The sequence below is a fragment of the Lissotriton helveticus genome, chromosome 5_1 (genome assembly GCF_964261635.1).
Source record: "Lissotriton helveticus chromosome 5_1, aLisHel1.1, whole genome shotgun sequence".
Taxonomy (NCBI): Eukaryota; Metazoa; Chordata; class Amphibia; order Caudata; family Salamandridae; genus Lissotriton; species Lissotriton helveticus.
This window is the reverse complement of record NC_136065.1, coordinates 1,848,371,438-1,848,395,200: the sequence shown is the minus strand read 5'-3', so window position 1 is coordinate 1,848,395,200 and position 23,763 is coordinate 1,848,371,438. Positions and strand designations below refer to the sequence as shown.

Here is a 23,763-nt window from a genome sequence, read left to right as displayed (position 1 = left end):
TTCTGTGGTCGAGCGGCAGGCAGAGGTTGCAGACTGGATGCTGATCCTTCTGGCGTACTTGTGGTGGCAATTGGTGCAAAACGTGAACGCTGTTTTGTCCATCCCCGCACTCAGGGAGCCCCCTGCGAGGGCATTCTCCGCCGAACATCAAATTTTGTTTGTTAAAACTTCTCCCTCGTCGCTCCGGGTACCTGACCTGTAGTTCGGTGTGGTTGAAAATTTGATTCTTTGTTGAATTTTCTTCAATTTTGCTTGATTCTTCTTCCAAAACTCTGGAACTCTTCTGCAACGATCCAGACCCAAAGGTGGGAGCTTCCAGAGGAAGCACATCGACGTCATGAAGGTCACCAAATGGTGGTATGTCAATGCCCACCTGGGCCATAAAAAAAAGAAGAAAAAAAAGGAAAAAAATACTACAATTCCGGACCCGACCACTAGATGGCGGAATAATGCACAGCTTAGTGAATCCAGAAAGATTCATGCTGCAAACCGGATTTGCGAGGCACACTCAAAACGGACCAACCTGGCCACTAGCAACCCAGGTAAGGACATCAACCAGTGATCTCAAACTGTGCTGACACTCTGGCACCTATAGAAACTCAAACATAGCAGAACTAACAAATAGACCTCCTGGTACAAGGAAGAACTCCGGGACTTTAAACGAGATTACAAACAGCTGGAAAGAAAATGGCGATCCATCCATGAAGCCAATGCAACATCAACCTACAAGGCCACCCTCAGGCACTACTACCACATCCTGAGAGACACCAGGAGAAGTTCCCTCATGGACCGGATTTAAGCCAGCTCCAGCAATGACAAAGTGATTTTTTCTATCATCAAGGAATTCACCACCCCAAAAGTCTCAGCCAACCCATCACCCCCTCCAAGGAACTCTGCTACAACCTTTCAAACGTCTTCAACAATAAAATTGAAAAGATCTACAATAACTTTGAAAACAACTGAACCCTGAGGACATCATTAGCAAAGCTGCTCACCTACCATTCGGTCACACAACAAACCAATTGGAGAACAGTCACTGAGGAATACACCATTTCAATTAAAAGAATCCACTCCGGGGCCCCCACCGACCCATGTACACATCAAATTTAAACCTAGAAGGACCTGTGATGAGCAAATTCCTAACTCAAAGTTCTTCAGAGCCGGCAACCTTCCTCAAGGACTGGAAGCACGTTGCAGTAACTATCCAGCTCTCAAAAAACAGCGGACCCAGACGTACTGAGCAACTACTGCCCCATCTCCCTTCTACCATACACAGAGAAGGTGATAAAGAAGGCAATCACCCAACAATTCAACATCCACCTGGAACTCCACAACGTTCTCGAACACTACCAATCCGGCTTTCGAAGTAACCACAGAACAGAGACAGCACTCATCGCTGTCACAGGTGAGATCTGTGCCCTACTGTACTGTGGATAAATTGCTGCACTCGTACTGCTGGACCTCTCAGCTGCATTCAATCCCGTATCACACTTCAGCCTCATCAAAAATGTACATTCAAAAGGCATCCAACGTCCAACCCTTGAAGAGATATGGATGTGTTTCTTCCTCACAGGGAGAACACAGCAAGTCAGACTCCCTCCCTGCACATCAGTGCCCAAGCATTTGATCTGCTTAGTCTCCAAAATATCATCCCTCAGCCCCACCCTGTTCAACATTTACATGACACCACTCAGACGTCACCAAATCTCATGGCATCTCCATCCTCTCATACACCAATGACACCCAGCTCATCTTTTCCATGTCAGACAAGTCCAGCATGACTGGATCAGACTTCACCAAATGCATGATCTACATATCAGAACGAATTAAAATTAACTGCTTGAAACTTAACTCGTTCAAGACAGAAGTGCTGATCTCCAGGAACAAGAACTTCCCTCGGGATTCTACCTGATGGCCGTTACAGCTTGGTTAACACCATCTCCCACTAACCATGGATGAAACCTGGGAATCATCTTAGACAATAAACCCAACATGGACAAACCCATAATCTCCTCCTGCTTTCACGTACTACGCATCCTCAGAAAAATCTTCAAATGGATATTTATTTATTTATTTATTGACATTTATAAAGCGCAACATATACCCGAAGGTGTCTTGGCGCTAGTTAATTTGCAAGGTACAGGTGGTACTTAAATTAAATGCTCTAACCCGGTGCCCCATGAATGAAACTTATTTAGTAAACAGCCAGGTTTTCAGTTTCTTGCGAAATTGAAGCAAAGTGGGACATGATCTGATGTCCTGCGGCAGGGTGTTCCACAGTTTAGAAGCTGCCACCACAAAGCGGCGGTCTCCCCATGCGACTGTCTTGGTGCGAGAAACCGCCAATTGGTTGCTGTTGGAGGATACCAAAGAGCACCAGGCCTACCATCACTCAAGCCTTGGTCACCAGTAGGCTAGGCAACGGCAACGTACTCTATGCCGACATCCTCAAACACTTCCTCCACCAACTTCAGACCATCCAGAACGCCGCAGCTATACTCACCCTGAACCTCCCATGGCACACCCACACATGCCATCCCTCAGAGTACTCCACTGGCTGCCAATAAATAAGCGCTGCATTATTAACTAAACTTGAGCATCGCAATAAAACCCCACGAGACCGGGTATGAATATATACATACAAAAATATATCCCCTAAAGGAAGAAGTGCTTTGCAAATAGCAGAAATAGCAATAATAACATATCTGCTACACTTAAATACACACAATTTCTCAGCTCAGCAGCATTGCGTGTAAACCTCTTGTTGTTCAGACGACACTGAGGTTTTTCTTCCCCGATTAGTTTGCCTCAAAGTTATTATTGTGCGTTACAACTGGATGATTGATACCGCTCATACTTATTGTTGACCGATTACACTGGGGACTGATGTACTTGCTTTATGATCCAGTATACAGTCATGGGATACTCATCGTTTAGTTACATGGCAAGGGTCTACATGGTTGTAATATGTTGATACTTCATCCTGAAGATGGTCTCATATTCATTGACACCTGGGGACCGAAACATTAACACTATAATCACCACAGTTATTATAAGCTGTTAAAAATGTGGTTTCCTTAACACAATAGGTTAATAAAAATAAAATAAAAAGACTATATATTGGGTGATTCCCCTAGCACACTGGCTTCTCATTGTTATGAATGGTTATTATTTCTAATTCATCTGACACGGTGTGTTTTTGATATAATAAACTGTATATAAGCGATCTACATAAAAGTGAGCCTTGTATGTGCAAAAATCTTAATTGTTTAAGAGATGTTGCGTGTATTTAAGTTCAGCAGATCTAGGTTATTATTGCCATTTATAAAAAAAAAAAATCTTCCTTGAGGGAATATATCTTTGTATGCCTATTCAAACTCCTCACACATGCACTGTACAACATTGGTCCAGCTTACTTTTACTTCTGCCTCAACTTCCACTATCCCAATGCACTTCTATACTCTGCCTCACTCTCTCGCACACACCCCTTGCATACACAAAAACACAACAGGAGGCCTAGCTTTCTCCTACCTCACACCCAAAACTTGGAACGAACTTCCTCCACACATAAGGGCCTCCTAGTCGCTTCTGGAATTACACAAGAAGCTGTATACCTGGCTCTTCAATTAACACCCAGCAGACAAACTAAACACCTGCCCCAGCGCCTTGATGCACTTAAGAGTGAGAAGTTGCGCTTTACAAATCCAAATAACTTAACATATGGTGTCAATCAAGACACACCCTGTTCCTAAGTCACTTCTAAGACCAATTTTGAAATGCATGCATATCTCCAATCCAGATAAAAGGTTTCCAGAACCAGTTTTGAGCAACCCTGGCTTCTGAATAAAGCAGATCTTCCATATATGATGATAATAACATCTGTACCTCAAAAGTAAATTTCCATCCTAGTCCCAGTGAAACTTTCATTGCTTTCGGTTCAGTTTGCAATATGGTAACAGCTAGAGATACTTGAGGGCCTGCTGCAATTGGAAGTCATCTCTATGTTTCCATCACAAATATTTAGTCTTTCAAAAGATGGATCATTAGCAAATCTCAGCAGATAATCTCTGGATGCTGAGCAGAGTATGTCCAGCTCCTACATCACATACAAAATTACAAATTTATGAGAATAAAGATGAAGTATTCGCACTTCTGACTTTAGATTCAGTGAATAATCTGTTAATGCTAAAGAAAAGCTTTTGTTTTGAGACCCTTCTTACATAAAGGGTGGGCGGAAAAGATTAAGACAGTCGTTTTCTTCTGCTCCTCGTCACTGCCATGTAATGTGCATACAACTAAATAAAAACAGCTTATTTTCTTTGTATTTTTCACTTCTTCCTCAGGACATGGCGGAAAAAGAGAAACGGAAAAATAAAACAAGATATCTATATTGCAGTGATTAAATCCTTCGAGTGCATAGGCAGACTATTGTACCTACTTCGGCAAGGGGTGTAGCTATCACTGGTTAGATGTAGTGGCACCAGGTATCAGAGATAAGACGGCCATACTGCTCTATCTCCTCCATGGCACACATGTCCACTGATCCCTGATATGGTTATACTATTAGCCAACTTGGAGGGTAGAGGATCCATTTTTCCTTGCTTGTGTTAGACCCCCATATAGCTTTGCTACGTGTCTGGCTCCTGCCCGGGCAACAAGCCTCTGTTGCCATGTTAGGAAAAGAAATTGGGGGGTAATGCAATGCCAATGGGGCAGGCCGCACATTTGGCTGTAAGGTGGCAAGTTTGTATAAGCACAATAACTTATGTTCCTTCCGTCTCTTAAACGGATACAAAAAATTGGGTTCTGGCCCTCTGGTGTAATCACTGAAAAATCTGTACATGTGGTAAGGAAATGCTCTTTAACCACACCAATGTTGTACATCCAACTATGCATAAAAACCAAGAACCGAGCAGACCACCCCTGTATTATACAGGCAAAAACTCCTCACCTGCTCACATCAACACCAGGGTTTAACACCAAACTCAAACTAGTTAGAATGGTTATAAGGATTACTAGTGGAACTTCCCAGCCAGTACAATTTGTGTATCCTGTGAGGTTAAACGACATCCAGCAAAGAACCCTCAGTGGCAGCAGTTGGCCATGTTTTTATCCACCACATGTCCTAAGATTTCAAATCTGTAGCCATCTATTGGCATTTTTTTTTAAACATGACTGCCTCAGATAACTCCTTTTTATGCCCCGACTTGATAGCGCAGCTGTCGCAGAAAATTATGTGAGAAACACCAGGAGAGGGCTTTGGCTCTGCCCACATGTTTGGCACCAGAAGTACATGTTTTAATTGGGCAGGAGTTGCGTGCTTCCACTCAGCAGTGATTATTTTGGTTATTTATCCATCTGTCTGAGCATGTACTTTCAGAGGCACGCATGCCACTAAATTGCTATTTAAGTATCTCAGATAACTAGATAATTTATAGTGTTTTTCTCGGATAGCAGCACAGACGGAAGGAGAGTAGTGATTAATGCACATGGACTTTTTGTTTTAGGTCTGCCTTGACAGTGCATTCATTAGCCAGAACAGTTGGCATTGCCAATGCTTATCTACATTGTGGTTTCGACTACATTTCCTAGTGAGTACACTCTGTTTGCATTGCACAAGAATGTCATCTAAACTTAATAACTCTCATGAGGTACACACTGCAGAATAGTGTTTCTATGATGCTAACTACATCACTTACAGACCTGTTGTGTTGCCTAAACGAACAAGTTACTTATTTTCGGTAACAATATATCTGTAAGAGACATATATTAGTTATAGATTCATTACTTTAGAACAAGCCCCAGGTGTCAGACTGGATCCGGAGAAATATTTTCATAGCGGTATCCCTGCGCGTCCATAGGTGGTGTCGGTCACCTCCACGTTCGTGGTCGGCATCGTGGTCGCCGAGATGACTTTGCGGTATCTACGTCAGTTCTTTACATGACATTCCACGCCAGAAGCGCAGAGCCATGCAAGACACAGACCACTGGTGCACAAAACTAGGGCCCTGAAAGGAAGTCCTTAACCCTAGAAGTCAGTTCACAGAACGGGGAGGATGGGTGGGGAGGTAAGGAATCTATAACTAATATATGCCTCTTACAGACATATCGTTACCGAAGGTAAGTAACTTGTTCATCTGAAAGTGGCTATTAGTTATAGATTCCTTACCTTAGAATAGATACCCCAGCAATACCAACCCTGGAGGTGGGTCTGCGAAATAAGTTCACACCAGGAAGTCCTGGAGAACAGAATGGCCAAAGAAGCTGTCACTCCGGACTTGAGAATCGAGGCAACAGTGTTGTGTGAACGTGTGCAGAGATGCCCAAGTGGCTGCTTGGCAGATATCATGAAGGGGAACGCCACGTCCCAAAGCAGTAGTGGCCGCAGTCGCCACTCTTACTGAAGGCTCCTTCTTTGCCAAAGAGTAGCATATTTTTATGCAAAGAATAATCCATCTAGAGATGGTGCATTTTTGCTTGGCCTGACCCTTCTTGGCGCCCACATAGCCAACAAAGAGTTGATCATTCACCAGGAATTGTCTTGTGCGATCCAGATAGAAGGACAGCGCACGTTTTGGATCCAGACGGTAGAGCTCTCTTCCTCCTTTGAGGGATGTGGAGGCGGAAAGAAGGTGGGCATAGTGATGATATGTCTAATGTGGAAAGAAGTAACCACTTTGGGAAGAAAGGAAGGTCTGGTTCTTAGGACAACCTTGTGCGGATGAACAGCTAGAAAATGAGGTTAGAAGACAGGGCCTGAAGCTCACTCACCCTGAGAGCAGAGGTGATGGCAACCAGAAAGGAAGATTTTGTGGTTAAAAGTCTGAGGACAATTATTTAGGTGCTCTAAAAGAGAGCATATAAGGTATGTTAAGACCAAGTTCAAGTCCCACCGAGGCATTACGAAAGGAATAGGAGGAAAGAGGTGAGTAATGGCCTTAAGAAATCGTTTTAAAATAGGGGACTTGAAAAGAGAAGGCTGATCAGGAAGTCAAAGAAAGGCTGAGATGGTTGGGAGATAGTTCTTAAGTGTGCCCAGAGGAGAGCCCTGCTGGGCTAAAGAAAGGAGGAACAAAAGAATCTCAGAAAGAGGGGCAGAGAGGGGATCCACATCCTTTGCTGCGCACAAACTCACAAATTTGTTCCATCTACATGCGTATAACGTCTTAGTGGAGGGATGCCTGGCTGCCAAGATAACATTACAGACTTCGGAAGGAAGGTCAAAGGCTGTCAACTGTTGCCGCTCAAGGAGGCAGAGGCTGGACAGATTCGGATGGAGGACCGTCCCCTGCTGCTGCGACAGAAGATCCTCCCGAAGAGGCAGTTGGATCGGAGGGTTGATAGCCAGTTGTAACAGCTTGGGATACCAGACACTTCGTGCTCAATCCGGAGCCACAAGAATGACTTGGGCCCGGTCGCGCTTGATCTTCTTCAGCACTCTGGGTAGAAGTGGTATAGGCGGAAAGGCGTATAGACTTATAGAAGTCCGCAACTCCACTTGCGACGAGAAGCGTCGTCAAGGGAGTGCCACCTTGGAAATTGCTGAAATTACGCCTTCTCTGGCGAATAGATCTAACCAAGTCTCTCCCCACTGCTGTAAGAGACCTTGCACCACCTCCGAGTGAAGACACCATTCATGATTTATCATGCATCTACGCCCTGGCGTACAGTGAGCCTGCCAGGTGTTGAACCACCAGGGATATGCCCTGATGTTTCAGCCATGTCCAGAGGCGAAGAGCCTCTTGACATAGGGTCAACGACCCCACCCGCCCTGTTTGTTGCACTACTCTTCCCCAGACAGAGGGAAGGAATGCCTTTAGTGTAAGACAAATGGCCTGGAGCTCAAGACGGTTGATGTGGATCCCAGACTCCGCCAGAGGCCTATGATCTACGCCTCTCCCATGTGGCCGCCCCACCCCAGAAGTGATGCTCCTATCACCACTGTGAATTCTGGTTGGGGAAGGGAGAGGGTTCTGCTGTTGACCCAATCCTGGTTCGTTAGCCACCACTGCAATTGGTGTGCAGTGCCCTCCGAGATCTGGACACAATCAATAAGATTACCCTGATGGTGTGCCCACTGGAACTTCAGGTCCCACTGCAGAGCCCGCATATGCCACCTGGCATGATCCACCAGCAGGATGCAGGAGGCCATGAGGCCCAGCAACCGCAGGGTCAGCCTGACCAAAACCCGGGATGGAGGCTGAAAGATCGGAATCATAGCCCGAATATCCCGGACGCGCTGCTCGGAGGATAAGCTCGAAACTGCGTTGTGTCCAGAACTGCTCCGATGAAGAGGAGCTTCTGAGAGGGAATCCGGTGTGACTTCGGCACTTTGATAGTGAACACCAGCGAATGCAGGAGGTCTGCCATAGTTTGGAAGTGGGAGAAGACAGCCTGGGGCGAGCCCGCCTTTAAAGGCCAGTCGTTGAGATAGGGGCAAACTGGAACTCCTGACCTGCGCAGATGACATGCGACCACCGCCATCACTTTCGTGAGCGCCCGAGGGGCGCTGGTAAGGCCCAAGGGGAGCATGGTAAACTGAAAATGTGCGTGGCCTACCGTGAACCGTAGGTAACGCCTGTGGGCTGGAAGTACGGGATGTGGAAATAGGTGTCCTGCAAGTCCAACGCTACCATCCAGTCTTCAGTGTCGAGGGCCGACTAAACCTGAGCCAAAGTCAATATCTTAAACTTCTCTTTCCGGAGGAAGCGGTTGACGTCCGTAAGGTCTAAGACAGGACGCGGACCTTTGTCCTTCTTGGGTACTAGATCGAGTGGGAATAGCAACCACGACCACCTTCTGGCACAGGGACACACTCAATGGCTCCCTTGGCCAAAAGAGCTGCAACTTCCTGGCGAAGAAAGGCCAAATGATCCACTGACATGCAATGGAATTAAGGTGGCATGGATGGAAGGGGAGTCTTGAAGGTGAGGGAGTAGCCCCTTCGACTATCTACAAAATCCACCTGTCCGACATGATGTTCTGCCAGAGGGGGAGTTGATGGCGAATCCTGCTGCCCACTGGCAAATGGTGTCCCTGGAGGATCGGACTAGGAAGATTTGGAGGCTGCTGCAGAGGGGGCACTGGTGGACTGGCCCGCTGGCCCCCTGCCCCCTGCCCCACGAAGCTGGGTCCCACATTCCCGGCCGCGCAGTGGCTTAACAGTTTGCAGAGGCTTGTGGCCATGGGCGGTACGTGGATGGGCACCCCTTCCGTAGCCACGAAAGGGGCAAAAAGTAGACTTTGCAGGATGGGTAGCAGCAAAAACTAAGGATCTGGCCATAGCCCTAGAATCCTTAAAGTGCTCGAGCGTGCTGTCCGCTATGTCGAAAAACAAGCGACGGCCCTCAAAGGGCATGTCCAAAAGAGGCGATTGGACAGCGCCCGAAAAGCCAGAGGACCTCAGCCAGGCATAGCGTTTCAGGGCTACCGACGTGGAAATCGTCCTACCTAGCGAGCCGGCGGTGGCCAACCCTCACCGAATGGCGAACATGGCTGTATCGCTACCCTAGCAACAGCACATGAGAAAGTGGCCTGGGCCTCCTCCGGGTAGTGTGGCAGCACATGCACAACCGTATCCCACACAGAGTGACTAACAGCCCAAAAGACATGCAGTTTTTACCGACTGCAGTCCCAAAGCTGGCGGAAGAAAACATCTTCCCAAGATGATCCAGCTTTTTGGAATCCCTATCAGGGGAGCAGTATGGAATACGTCTTTGGAAGTAGAGGCTTGGACTACCAAGCTCTCAGGGGTAGGGTGTTGGGAGAGGAAAATGGGGTTGCCTGGGGCCGGGCGGAGGCGTCGGGCAATCATCCTATCCACAGGATCCCCTGTGCTGGGCCTGGATCAGGTGCCCAGAAGGATATCAGTGAGGGTCTCATTGAACGGCAGCAGGGGCTCCAAAGAGGCCGCTGCCGGTTGAAGCACCTCTGTCAGGAGGTTAGTCCTGACTGCCACTGTAGGAAGCTCGAGGTTCAAGGCCTCAGCTGCCCTAAGCAACACCACTGCGTAAGATGCACCCTCCTCCGTAGACACGGTAGGGGGAGAAAGCATACTGAGATCTGGTGAGGTGTCCAGACCACTGGCATCACCCAACTCCTCTCTCTGGTTTGTTTCATCCAACTGGTCTGTAAAAGGATCCACAGACCCTTCCCAGTCCACCTCACTCATCTGGTTGTCGCTCAGGGCGCTAAGGAACACCAGGATAGAACAATGGTACAAAAGTACCAGTCGTCACCGGATCCGCCGTCGGTCCGGCTCCAAATCCTTGTCGAGATAGAGGCTGGAGTCAATGCTGGCTGGGGACCCAACCGGCGTCGGAAGTGTAGACATTGGACTTGGCACCAGGTGTCGTAAGGTCGACTGGCGCCGATCCGGATCCAGGTCTGGATCCTTGGGGGCGGTGGGCCGAAGCCGCTGGGATTGAAGGCCTAGAACTCCCAACCTAGTCCGCTGAGTTCGAAGGTGCGCCGGCGGAGTCTGGCTCCCAACGATGGAATGAAGGGCTTTGTAGAAACTATGAAGTTGGGCAGGGGTCTCTCCGGCTCCCAGGAAGGGGGGGAACTCTGAGCCGACCCAGCAGACTCCGCAGGTGGAGCCACAGGACAAGCACCATCCGCATCCCACGTCGCGTTCGCAGACGGACGGGAATAACATGAAGAGCGGCGATGCTTCTTCGCATTCTTCTTGTGCTTCGACTTACCCGAAGATGAAGACTTTGACTAAGAGTGGTGGTGATGGCTCTGCAACCGGTCCCACTACCTGCCCCTCAACCGGCAGTCGGAGCAGGACTTCGGGTCATGGTCGCGTTCCAGACATCAGAGGCACACAAGGTGCAGGTCCGTAACCGACAGAAGTCACAAGCCTTGAAACCGGTTTGACATGGTATCCCTACATGCACCAGTAGTCAACACAACTCAAAAAGAAAGTCTAAACATAGCAGTAAAAAAGTGACTCGAGGTACCGCTCTCTCTGGATCAGCACTAGCTGGTGCAGAAAAAGAAAGAACTGACGTCAGTGCGTGAGGGCGGCGTCTAAGTAGATACCACAACGTCAGCCCGGCGACCACAATGATTGCGACGAACGCGGAGTTAACCGACGCCAACTATCGACGTGCAGGGGTACTGCTACGAAAATCTTTCTCCGGACGCAGTTTGGTGCCTGGGGGTGACTCTAAGGTAAGGAATCTACAACTAATAGTCTCTTTCAGACATATAAATATTTAAACTGCCCACACAGCATTTGAGTAAGTGTTAAACCTATACAGCCAACCACAGAAGAGTCAGAAAACCACTGATGCGCAGAGTAGGCTCAGTAAGAATGCTGCAGCTCTGAGCCCTTTCACCCCTACGTGTATTGCCAAGATCCTACCATGTCCAAGAAAAAACAAGCATTTGCAATGCAATAGGTCTCGCATTTATGAGGCTTTGAGCTATTGGCACTGTAAATGTGAATAGCTTAAATTCTCGCAGATGCGCTTGCACTTAATAGAGGTTATGCCCTTTTCTTTAGATGAGCCGAGTCTAAAGAATGGGGCATGGTCTCTTAAGTGCAAGCGGGGAATGGGGCGCTTGAAAACAACTGACAAAAAAATATTTGGAAAGCAAAAGGTGTTGCATTTGCTAGAGTTTAAGCTATTGTCATTTACAATGCCGATAGCTCTAACTCTCCTAAATGCAAGACCTATATCATTCCAAAGAAGCAGCCGCCATTGTCCCGGCTGCTTGGAAAGGGAAAGCGCACATAGCGTGCTGAATGTTGCTGCAAAGCACGTCGTGCCTGCAGTAGGACAAAACTCACTAAAGAAATAGTGCTTACAGACTAAATAACACAGACGGTGTAACAGCAGAAGTAAAGGGCCAGTCCTCATGGGAGGTTACAAAGGAATGCAAGGCGGTACTAAGGAGGGACTAACAAGCCGATTACCGAATCAGAAGCCAGCATTTACAAAAGGCACAAACCAATGAAAAATATGGGCAGAGTGGGAAGAGCTTCAAGTGCATACTCTTATACAGCATGCCTCTAGAGCAGCGCAAGCGCTACCCAGGCTCGACCTAAAAATATGGTAGATGTAAAAATAAGTCTATCTGAAAGGGTTTTCTTTGATACTCAAAACAAGAGAGATCGCACTGATATGATGAAAATCATTAAATAAACTTTTATAAGAAAGTGTCAAAAATATTAGGTGTTTACTTTATAACACGCAGGGCTGTATCATCAGTACAAAGAAAAATAACTAAAAAACAGTTCTGTTAACCTTGCCCCCACCCTAAATTTAGCTTATAATGAATGCTGGGCTAAGCGGGTACAGTATAAGCTAACTGGGTTGACACATTCTTTTATAGGTGTAAACTGTGCCTGGCTAAATGTCTACAAAACAAAGGCGTATTAGACCTTTTATTGTCCGAGAGTGTACCTTCCGCAGATTTCTGGTATAGACACAAACTTTATACCATGGGAGTTGACGTACCTGAATATTCTTTTCACAGTCTGTTTGCAAGTGAAGGGACAGCTCGCTCTCCAAAACAAACTTTTTGCCACATTTATCACAGATTTGCATTCGTCTGTGTGTCACGTTCATGTGTTTTTCTAAATACCAGCGTGTGTTGAATACCCGAGGGCATTTTTCACAGACCAGTGTCTCTTTTTCTTCACTCTTAGTCTTTTCAACTGTGGCTTTCTGCTCTTTTGAAACCTTTTTCTTTTTCCGCTTAGCGGTTTCTTCACTTTTCCTTCGCTCACGCGTGGTACTGGAAGTAGGAGATGTGGTGGAAGTTGCTGATGTTACACTCCGTGTTCTTCTCACTGACAAGCTGGGCTCAATTGCATTGGTCTTGCCACTCTCGTTTTCATCCTCATCTTCACTACTTCCTTCTGTCAGGTCCTCCTCTGTATCGTCCTCTTCTTCCTCCTCCTCTTCATCTTCACTGCTGGCATTAAGGACAGATGAGTCTTTGGACTGAGAAGAAACACCAGTGTCACTTTTAGAGACATTTAACGTCTGGTTATTAAGATTTACCTCCACTATGATCTGCTCCCTTTGGTAGCTTCCATCCTCTCCAGCCCATTCTGCATTATTCTCTTGTTCTCCCTTCAATGCTTGTACTGCCGCATCTGTTACATGTTCTTGGAAGAAGGGCTGTACCTCGGTGTCCGGCAGAGGTGGCTGGATCAGTTTAGTGTCACCTAACACAGGAAAGGGGCTTCCTGACTCCCTTTTGCATGTTTTGGTCATCAAGTCAAGTTGTTGATTGGCACCATGGTAGAACGTGGATGGCACTTGGCTCTGATGGCTGTTCTCCTGTGCCATTCCAGGTACATGCAGAGCTTGACTACCAACTAGCTGTTGGCAAGTGTTGGCTGTAAAACTCATGAGGACGTCTTTGCCTTAATAGCAGTCAGTCTCCAGAGAAGCAAATCTGCCTTTTTCCTATGGGAGGCAGAAAGGAATAGGTCTGGTAAGAAGAAAGTCGATTCCATCTATGCAATACAAAACAATGCAGAACCATGAAAAACGACACAATCTCCTTTGCCAAATCCATGAACAAGTTCTTGTTTTCAAGCGTCTGCAGACTAGTTGATGTAGAGGAATGAGGGCTTCGGCAAGAGAAGAATAGCAGCAATTAAACTTCCGAGGAAAGATATCTGGAAGCCTCTGATTATTTGGTCTACAGAAAGAAAGAAAACACGTTTTTAAAAACAAGATACTAACAGCAGAATACAATATCCTAAACAAATTCGAAACAAGTACATTATTATAGGAAACATCTGCATACATTTTTTTAAAATCTCAAACTTTCTCCTTTCCCTATTCTGCATCCTTCCCACCAGACACCTACTTCACGGGTCTGATTCAAAAGACTGGGTGTTTTTATTAAGTAAAAAAAGTTTGGTGCGAGTTCCACTATGTGAACTCGGTGCAATCCCAGAGCAGCCAGGTCGGGAAAAGTGACAGAAAAACAATACCGCACGCAAAAATTCATAAAAACATTACGACCCTTAGCGAATATGGCTGTCAGATCCTGAAATATATCAAACTTTCTCTGTCATTAAAACAACATCAAGAGGCCAGATGAGAAATCCATAAGGTGAATGCTCATCCTCCTACGACCCCTTGCCCATCCCAATCACAAAGGGGCCAAAATGCAATTTGGTATTCTTAGCGTCCACTCATCTGCTACAGCTGATCCTTCAAGGAAGCTGCATTTAAAAGCCTCTTTAAAAGCACATGCCCAACCTGTATCTAAGGAGTTATAGTTCAAAAGGACACCACTTCGAAGTAACTCGCATTGTTTTCCAATCATAGGCGACTATTTATTTTGTATGTCACTCTGTTTGCGCTTTATCATTTAATTAAGTGTATAAATAAACATTCTGTTTTATATTTCAAGGTTTGGTACACATCACAGGCCTCGGCAGCAGCTGGCAAGACTAGCTTCACAATAAACAGCTCATCAGTCGTTTGACAAATTCTTACAAAAATCAATTTGCTACGTGTGGCCCTAGAATGCATCTCATTGAAAGAAGCTGCGAACTCTTACAAAGTGAACGCATTAAACATGAAAAACAATACATTAAAATATTTCCCTGGTTGTTACGGCTGAGAATCTGGGGGTAGCAATAAGCAAACCTTTTAAAGACCCTCTTAAAATACCGTTTGCATCTGATAATATGTTCAGAATCCAATGTCTAGCATATGTGAAGCAGACTTTTACAATTTTGGGGGTACCCTGAATATTTTTCTAACACTCAGATAATAGTTTATGCTTCTAAAGAGTAAAGCGTCCGTTTTAAACCCACTGCTTGAGTGTTTGAATCGAAAGGGTGCAAAACTAGACACAATAGTGATTAAGCCGTCTGTGATTAAGCACTCTATACTTGCATTCACCATCTAAGGTACTTGCTTTGTCAACCTCCCCCCATGTCTCTGAGATAACTCCTCTCGACAAAGCAGTTTACATCTGATGCTATTTTGCACACTTTACAACAAGCATAGGAAATATTTTATGAACCCTACTTCAAAGTGAACCAAAATTTTGGAATATAAAGTTCACTGTTTATTCGTTCAACTTTTGAGAGCAAAACCAGCTTGTGATGATGATTTATATTAGATGCATGACGACTGTGAAAAAGAAATATGGTGTGGGCAATAATCTGTGAAACCGTTGATGAAAACCACACCATGAAAGTGGACAAATTACTCAAGAATGCTAGGTCGAAACGAATTTGTTTGTGCATGTGCTTAAATTCAAGTTTTATATTTTTTAATAATGTTTTATGTATAATGCACTTTGATGCCCATCATTAGCCGAATAAATTGTTTACTGAGTACCCTCCGTCATAAACCTGACTAGATTATTGTACCAATAGACCTCAGATTCGGAGAACAGCAGATTTTGTTGAGATGATAAAGGCCACTGCCCCAGCACCCTTTTAAGCGAAATTCATAAAGTTTAGTAGACCACGACCAAAATGTAACCGAAATGTAAGCAACCCACTGTATGCTGTTCTGGCGATACCTAAGCTCCATAGAGGTAATCAGAAATCTTTAAATTGAAACACCAAAGCTTGGGTTGTGTTATCACAGAACACAAAATAAATGCAGTGATGAGAGGGAGGTAATAAGGATTTGCTAATCTAAGAATAATCAGCGCCACAGGTCCATCCCTGACCTCAGTGCCCCCCTCGCTGCTGCTCGCTCTTTTGGCCCGTTTTTACCGTTTTTTGCCCCTCTGTGCCCAGTTTTCAGTGTTCTGTATTTATCTACTGTTTATTTACTGTTTAGTGCTTTCTTTTTGTAAAGTAGGTTTATTGCGCTTTGTATTTTGTCACTGTTCCCCTGGTGTGATCCCCCCTCCGCTCCCCGCCGCTGCTCCCTCCTGGCCCCGCCCCTTTTCGGTTAACCCCATTGCCCCCCCCGCTCCCACCTCCCAGTTCCCAGCTGCTCCTCCCTCCCACTCGGCCTCAAATGGAGCCCGCGTGGCGTGAGCGAGTGAGACCTGACCCCAAGACACCCCCACACCGCACGGCCCACCAGCTGTAGGCGCGTCTCTGCACCAGCACCACAGGTCCGTCCGTGACCTCGGTGCCCCCTCGCTGCTGCCTGTTTTTTCCCTCTCGCTGTTGCCCTCTTGTTTGCCATCTCGCAATTGTATTGTTTTTAGTGTTTTCTTCTGTCAGTAGTTATTAGCGTTTTTGTCATTACTGTTACCCTGGTGTAACCCCCCCCACTCCCCGCTTCCCGCCGCTGCTTCCTCGCGGCCCCACCCCCTTTGTTCTCTGTATCCCCATTGGCCACCCCGCTCCCGCCTCCCAGCTGCTCCTCCCTCACACTTGGCCTCAAATGGAGCCCGCGCGTACGATTGTTCGCCGAAGGCAAGCCCGTCTACGCCCGTCCACGCCTGGACCGCGCCCAGCGATGCCAGCCCACACGACGGACCTACGATGCCGCCACCCTCAAAGCACTCAAACCCGACCGGAACCCCGCCTGCTACCGAGCCACCCCGAAACGCACCGACGGACCCTTCAGCTGCCAAGCATGCAAATTCACCTGCCTCCGGACCTGCACCGCACCCCAAAGACCAGGCACCAGCAACAACCACCTCAAGTGCATCCTGCTCAACACCCGCTCCGTCCACAGACACGCCGTCGAACTCTGGAACCTGCTCGACAGAACACCACCAGACGTCGCCTTCCTCACGGAAACCTGGATGAACGCCTCCTCAGCACCCGACATCGCCATAGCCATCCCGGACGGATACAAGATCACCCGGAGGGACCGCGTCAACCAGACAGGAGGAGGCATCGCCATCATCCACAGGAACACCATCCGCATCACAACAGACTCCAGCGACTCCTTCACCGCTGACGAGCACCTCTACTTCCAGATACACACCGACCCCAAGACCACCCTCAGAGGCACCCTCTTCTACAGACCCCCGGGACCACGCACCCAATTCAGCGAAGACATCGCAGACTTCATCAGCCCGCACGCCCTCACCTCCGCTGACTACATCCTCCTAGGGGACCTCAACTTCCACCTGGAGAAAAACAACAACACCAACACCACCACCCTGCTGGACAACCTCGCCAACCTTGGACTCAAGCAACTGGTGAACACCCCCACCCACTACGCCGGCCACACGCTTGACCCCGTCTTCTCCTCCAGCAAGCACATCTCCTTCAGCCACTCCACCGGACTTCATTGGACGGATCACAGCTGCGTCCACTTCAGCTGAACCACGACCCACCACCACCCAAAACAGGTTCCTCGCAGGAGCTGGAGCAAGATCACCGCCGACCAGCTCACCACCTCCCTCAGCCTGAACCCTCCCGCCAGCGCAACGGACCCCAACGAAGCAGCCCGCACCTTCACACAGTGGCTCACCAACTGCGCCGACGACCTCGCACCACTGAAGAACTCTCCCAGCAGACCCGGCAGCAAGAAAGCCTCGTGGTTCACCGACGAACTCAAAACATCCAAGAAAATTTGCCGCACCCTTGAAAAAGCCTGGCGCCACGACCAGACCACAGAAAACATGACTGCCCTCAAGAACGCCACCCGCAAACACCACCAGCTGATCCGCACCACCTAAAGGACAACATTCAAAGAACGACTGGACAACAACACCCACAACAGCAAGGAACTCTTCAGCAACGTCAAAGAGTTCTCCAACCCCAACGCCGGAAACAACGACATCACACCCTCGCAAGACCTCTGCGACTCACTCGCCACCTTCTTCGATCGCCGACATACACAACAGCTTCGGCGCACAGACCACGCACCCAACCACCGAATCAACGCCCCCCACCACCACCCTCTGCAACTGGACCCCGGTCAGCACCAAAGACACCACCCGCATGATGAACACCATCCACTCCGGATCACCAACCGACCTCTGCCCCCACCACGTCTTCAACGTGGCCGACTCCATCATCGCACCCCAACTCCGGGACCTCATCAACATCTCCTTCAACACCGCCACCCTCCCGGAGAGCTGGAAGCACGCCGAGCTCCGCGCCCTCCTGAAGAAACCAACAGCGGACCCCACCGACCTCAAGAACTTCCGCCCCATCTCGCTCCTCCCTTTTCCTGCCAAAGTCATCGAGAAGACCGTCAACAGACAGCTTGCCGCCTTCCTCGAGATGAACGGATCCCTCGACCCTTCGCAGTCCGGCTTCCGAGCCAACCACAGCACCGAGACCGCCCTCATCGCAGCCACCGACGACATCAGATTCCTGCTCGACAACGGTGAAACAGCGGCCCTCATCCTTCTGGACCTATCTGCGGCGTTAGACACTGTCTGCCACCGCACCCTAGTACAGCGCCTCAGCAACATCGGTATCCAAGGGAAGGCTCTGGAGTGGATCATCTCGTTCCTCGCCGGAAGAACCCAGAGAGCCCGCCTCCCCCCGTTCAGATCCGAGGCCACCGAAGTCATCTGCGGCGTACCACAAGGATCCTCACTCAGCCCCACCCTCTTCACCGTCTACATGAGCCCCCTCGCAGACATCGCACGCCAACACAACCTCAACATCATCTCCTACGCCGACGACACCCAGCTGATCCTCTCCCTCACCAACGACCCCGCCAGAGTCAGCCTACACGAAGGGATGAAAGACGTCGCCGAGTGGATGAAGAACAGCCGCCTGAAACTGAACTTTGACAAGACGGAAGTCCTCATCCTGGGATTATCGCCCTCTGCCTGGGATGACTCCTGGTGGCCCCTTGCCCTGGGCACCACCCCCAAGCCAACAGACCACGCACGAAACCTGGACTTCATCCTGGACTCCTCCCTCTCGATGACCAGACAAGTCAACGCCGTATCGTCATCCTGCTTTAACACCCTGCGTATGCTCCGTAAGATCTTCCGATGGATCCCCACCGAAACCAGGAAGACAGTCACCCAGGCACTCCTCACCAGCCGACTGGACTACGGGAACACCCTCTACGCTGGAACCACTGCCAAACTACAGAAAAGAATCCAGCGCATACAGAACGCCTCCGCACGACTCATCCTGGACATCCCTCGCCACAGCCACATCTCGACCCACTTGAGAGACCTGCACTGGCTCCCCGTCAACAAGAGGATCACGTTCAGACTCCTCACCCACGCACACAAGGCTTTCCACGACATGGGCCCGAAGTACCTCAACAGCCGCCTCACTTTCTACACACCCACCCGCCAGCTACGATCGGCCAGCCTCGCCCTCGTTGCCGTACCACGCATTCGCAGAGTCACCGCTGGAGGAAGATCCTTCTCCTACCTGGCGGCCAAGACATGGAACTCCCTCCCCATCCACCTACGGCTGACCCAGGACCACCTCTCCTTCAGGAAACAACTCAAGACCTGGCTTTTCGAGCAGTAACGGACCCCTCCCCCCAGCGCCTTGAGACCCTACTGGGTGAGTAGCGCGCTATACAAAAATTGCTGATTACGGATTGATTGATCAGAAGCAAACACTCTCTGAAACAGACCAGCGATTATGGTAAATGCATTTCAGACAAGCATTAGGAAACACAATAGGTATGGTGTTCGCGGCCAGCCTTTTGGCAATTATTTTGTTTTGTCATGGTTTTTGCAAAACTTTGTTTGGTGTTTGGGAAGCTGCCAGGCTCTCATCAAATCTTTAAAAAATTTTTTTTTTAAAGGAAAACACTTACTAAAAGCAAAAATATGTTTTCGCCTCAAAGAAGGACACAGTACCATAGTAGTCCATGGCACTGAATGGAACTATATTGTGTGAGGATGTGCTCCATGTGTAAGGGCTGTAACATAATGAAGTGAGTCAGTGGCTCATGTGGGATGGCACATTGTAGCTTGATGCATGCAGTAGTTGTTGAAAGAAAACTGTGAATGACAATCACAAACTAATGGATAAAGTCTGAAAAAACCTATAAGTAAGTTTCGTGAAATCAAAAGGTCATGGCTAACAGACCTAAAAAAGCCAATCGAATTTGCACTGGTGAGCAGAGAAAGAGAGAGAGAAAAAGAGAAAGGTAGAAAGATAGGTAGACAGAAAAAAATAGGCAAAAAGTAAGAACAAAGGAAAGAAAAACATGAAGAAATAATCAAGGAAAGAAGGCAAAAAAAGCAAAGATGGAAAAAAAGGTAAGGCGGCAAAAAAGAATTAAAAGTAAGTAAGATGGAAAGGCAAAAAAGAAAGAAAGAAAATTGGAAATAAAGTAAAAAAAGAAATAAGGCAATAAGTCAAAAAAGAAAAGAAGGAACAAAAAAAGGAAAGACGATAGAACAAACATTGGCAAAGCCAATAGGTCTCGCCTATGCTGATCCTATTGGATCTTTCAGCGGCTTTTGACACCGTGAAACATAACATCCTTAAAAAAAGGCTCCAAGAGGCGGGTGTCAGGAATACCGCTCTGAGCCCGATTAAATCGTATTTGAACAATAGGTCACAATATGTTCAGATTGGCGACTCTTGCACATAACGTTTTATGCTTCCTTGCGGGGTGCCAAAAGGCTCCTCATTGAGCCCTACACTATTCAATCTGTATGTGGCCCCTTTGGCTAACATCATTAGGCTGTTTGTTTTTTCACTGGTTTCCTACGCGGACGACACTCAAATAGTAGTGTCCATTTCTAACAACTCCGAGGAAAGCGCTGAAGGTTTTAGCCAATGTATGACTCACGTAGACCAATGGATGACTGCAAATTGCCTAAAGCTTAACGGAAGCAAAACCGAGGTTCTTCTGCTAGGATCTGATACCTCTTTCTGGGCAAAGAAGTGGTGGCCTCGCGGGATGGGAACACTTCCGGCCCCAGTCCGTAAGGTGAGGAACCTGGGCTTCATGTTTGATAACAGACTTACCTTTCAACATCAAGTCAGCAAGGTTTCCTCTTTGGTCTTTCTTACACTAAAGTTAATCAGGAAAGTGCGCACCTTCATCCCTTGTGAAGCGGTAAAACCTCTAGTAACAGCTCTAGCCATGGCTAGCCTCAACTATGGTAACGCATTATACGTAGGACTCCAAAAACAATACATGCTCAAACTCCAGCGAGCACAGAATGCAGAAGCCAGACTGCTGCTGGATATACCCAAATTCCAGTTTAATATCACAAGGCCTAAGAAAGCTCCACTGGCCACCCGTAAATAAGAGGACGGATTTCAAATCCCTCTGTATAGCGTACAAGGTTCTGCACGGAACCGGACCGTGTTCCTGAAACAAAATCTCATCTGGTACCAGCCAACCAGAAATCTATGCTCAGCCCAATATAAACTCCTTCATATAAGACAGCTTGTTGGGGAGGGAGGAGCTTTGTACTGGGCACAGTGAAACTTTCAAATTCGCTTCCGATAGAGATCAAAAATAGCCCAACATTACTCTCCTTTAGAAAATCGTTAAAAACCTGGCTATTCTATAACTAAATTCACCTTTTCATTCCACGATCCGGCAAACTCCTCTACACAGCACCTAGACACCTCCGGGCATTCATGTGCTACACAAATCCCACAATCAAATCAATCTATGCAAGTGCTATTAGCTTTGCCAATATGTGACAGGGAGTGTCGTAGAGTGAAATAGCGTAGAATGTTGTATAGTGGAGTGGCAGAGAGTGTCTTGTATTGGAGTGGTATAGTGTGGGCTCATGTAGAGTGTCATACACTGGAGTAACAGAATGTGTGTGTTGAGTGGCCCAGAGTCAAGTGGTGCAGAGAGCAGTGGTGCAAAGTAGAGTGGAGTGGCAGAGTGAAGTGGTGTAGATGCAGAGTAGAGTTGAGTGGCAGAGTGCAGTGATGTTGTTGTATGGCGTTTTAGATTCCGAATGAATTTTCCCGATTCATGCCCTTATGTAGGTACAATTCGCGTTGCCCTTATATAGGCATAGCAATCCAGCCCTTATTTAGACATAGCCCGTGCTACCCAAATACAGGCATGGCTACTTCCATCCGTTCATCAACGTCACAACGATTTTTTGGAAAACCAGACTCTTAAGCAGAAGGGACTTCCCCCAGCCTGGATATTGATTTCTCCAAGAAACTCATTTATTATTCATGAACAACTATTCCTTAGGGGTTCATCCATGACGTTCATATGCCCGACTTTACGTCAAAGCTGGCATTCCTAAACACCTTCAAGGTACGAATATACCTTCACTAGCTATAGCAAAGCACTGTGTGGTTCGGTGCAGTTCGACTACCTACTTGCCCGACGCAGCTCGCTACAGCAAGTGCCGAACGAAGCTGACTCTCCAGCTGACACATTGACAAGAAGCTGTCCTCCTCTGCCGAGAATCCAGCTCCAGTGTTTCTGACTCCCCGTGTGGGGTGTTGGGAAATCAAGTTCGAGACAGAGATACCAGCCTCTTTCAGATACCAGCCTCTTTCATTATAAAGGTATGGAACGGATTAGAACCTAGAGAAACCTTTGGCAATTCTTGGCAAAAACTAAACCTATGCTAAAGACCATACTTCTTCCTTAATACTATACTTAGGTTGGGTACATTGGGGAAGGCGTATTTTAGAAGCACCAGTTGAGTATTTTAGCCTGTGTTATTTATGTCTGTATTTTTATAGGTCATAGCACTAGACAATGCTATTACAGTATTAATTTCTATTACTATACTCGCTGTACGCATTATATACTTTGCATTCTGTCTAGCGATTGTAGCAGTTCACCTCTCTTGCATGAGAAAGAATACCGTTCAATAAATCTTTTATTGAAAACGCCAGTCTCACTATTTCTCAGCAACTCTGTAGAAACGAAGCATGCACGATTGACTGATTAAAATAGTTATTATCTATTGTTTCCACAACTCTGGTACAGAGTGCAGTGGCAGAGTGCAGTGGCAGAGTGCAGTGGCAGAGTGCAGTGGCAGAGTGCAGTGGCATAGAGTGCCGTGGCATAGAGTGCCGTGGCATAGAGTGCCGTGGCATAGAGTGCAGTGGCATAGAGTGCAGTGGCATAGAGTGCAGTGGCATAGAGTGCAGTGGCATAGAGTGCAGTGGCATAGAGTGCAGTGGCATAGAGTGCAGTGGCATAGAGTGCAGTGGCATAGAGTGCAGTGGCATAGAGTGCAGTGGCATAGAGTGCAGTGGCATAGAGTGCAGTGGCATAGAGTGCAGTGGCATAGAGTGCAGTGGCATAGAGTGCAGTGGTGCAGAGTAAATTAGAATGGCAAAGAGTTGAGTGTTACAGAGTAAAGTGCATTGGCATAGAATATCGACATTGCGTGCAAAGGCGTAGAGTGTGGTGTTGCAGAGTGGATTTGTGGAGTAGATTGGTGTATTTTAGACTAGAGTGGTGTAGAGTGCAGTGGTGAAGAATAAAGTGGTGTAGAGCGGCAAAGAGTGTATTGGCATGGAGTAGAGTGGTACAGGGTAGAGAGGAGTAGCGTGAAGTGGAATAGAGTGCAGAGGCATAGAGTGGTGCAGAGTGCAGTGGCATGGTACAAAGTGGAGTGGTACAAAGTGGAGTGCAGTGGTGTGGAGTGGTGCAGAGACAGTGGAGTGGCTTAGTGTGGAGTATGCATTGTATGGTGGCGCACTGCCAGGACAGACAACGCATTTTCACTTGAAATGATCATTACATTTGCACAGGCATAGTTTTACAAATAAATCTATACAGTGCCCAAACAAAAATGTGTGGAAATTGCATCATCTAGGTTAATGATTTCTTTGATCATATTAAAGTATTTGTTCCAACACACTTCAGAAATAACAAAAAATGTGCTCCATTTGTGATCCTAATTCTCATATATTCTGAAAATACCTACGCAGTTCATTTAAATGTTGTTGCGTGC

At 47.4% G+C, this 23,763-nt stretch overlaps 1 protein-coding gene across 4 annotated transcripts in view; it reads right to left on the bottom strand.

Annotated features, from left to right (window-relative positions):
* ZNF652 (zinc finger protein 652) overlaps positions 1–23,763 on the bottom strand; it is a 529,699-nt gene that overhangs the window by 372,875 nt on the left and 133,061 nt on the right. For all 4 annotated transcript variants that reach the window (XM_078645279.1, XM_078645277.1, XM_078645278.1 and 1 more), the window contains exon 2: positions 12,471–13,668. In XM_078645279.1, coding sequence (XP_078501405.1) covers positions 12,471–13,373 — 903 coding nt within the window. In that variant the 5' untranslated portion in view covers positions 13,374–13,668. The remainder of the gene's footprint in view (positions 1–12,470; positions 13,669–23,763) is intronic.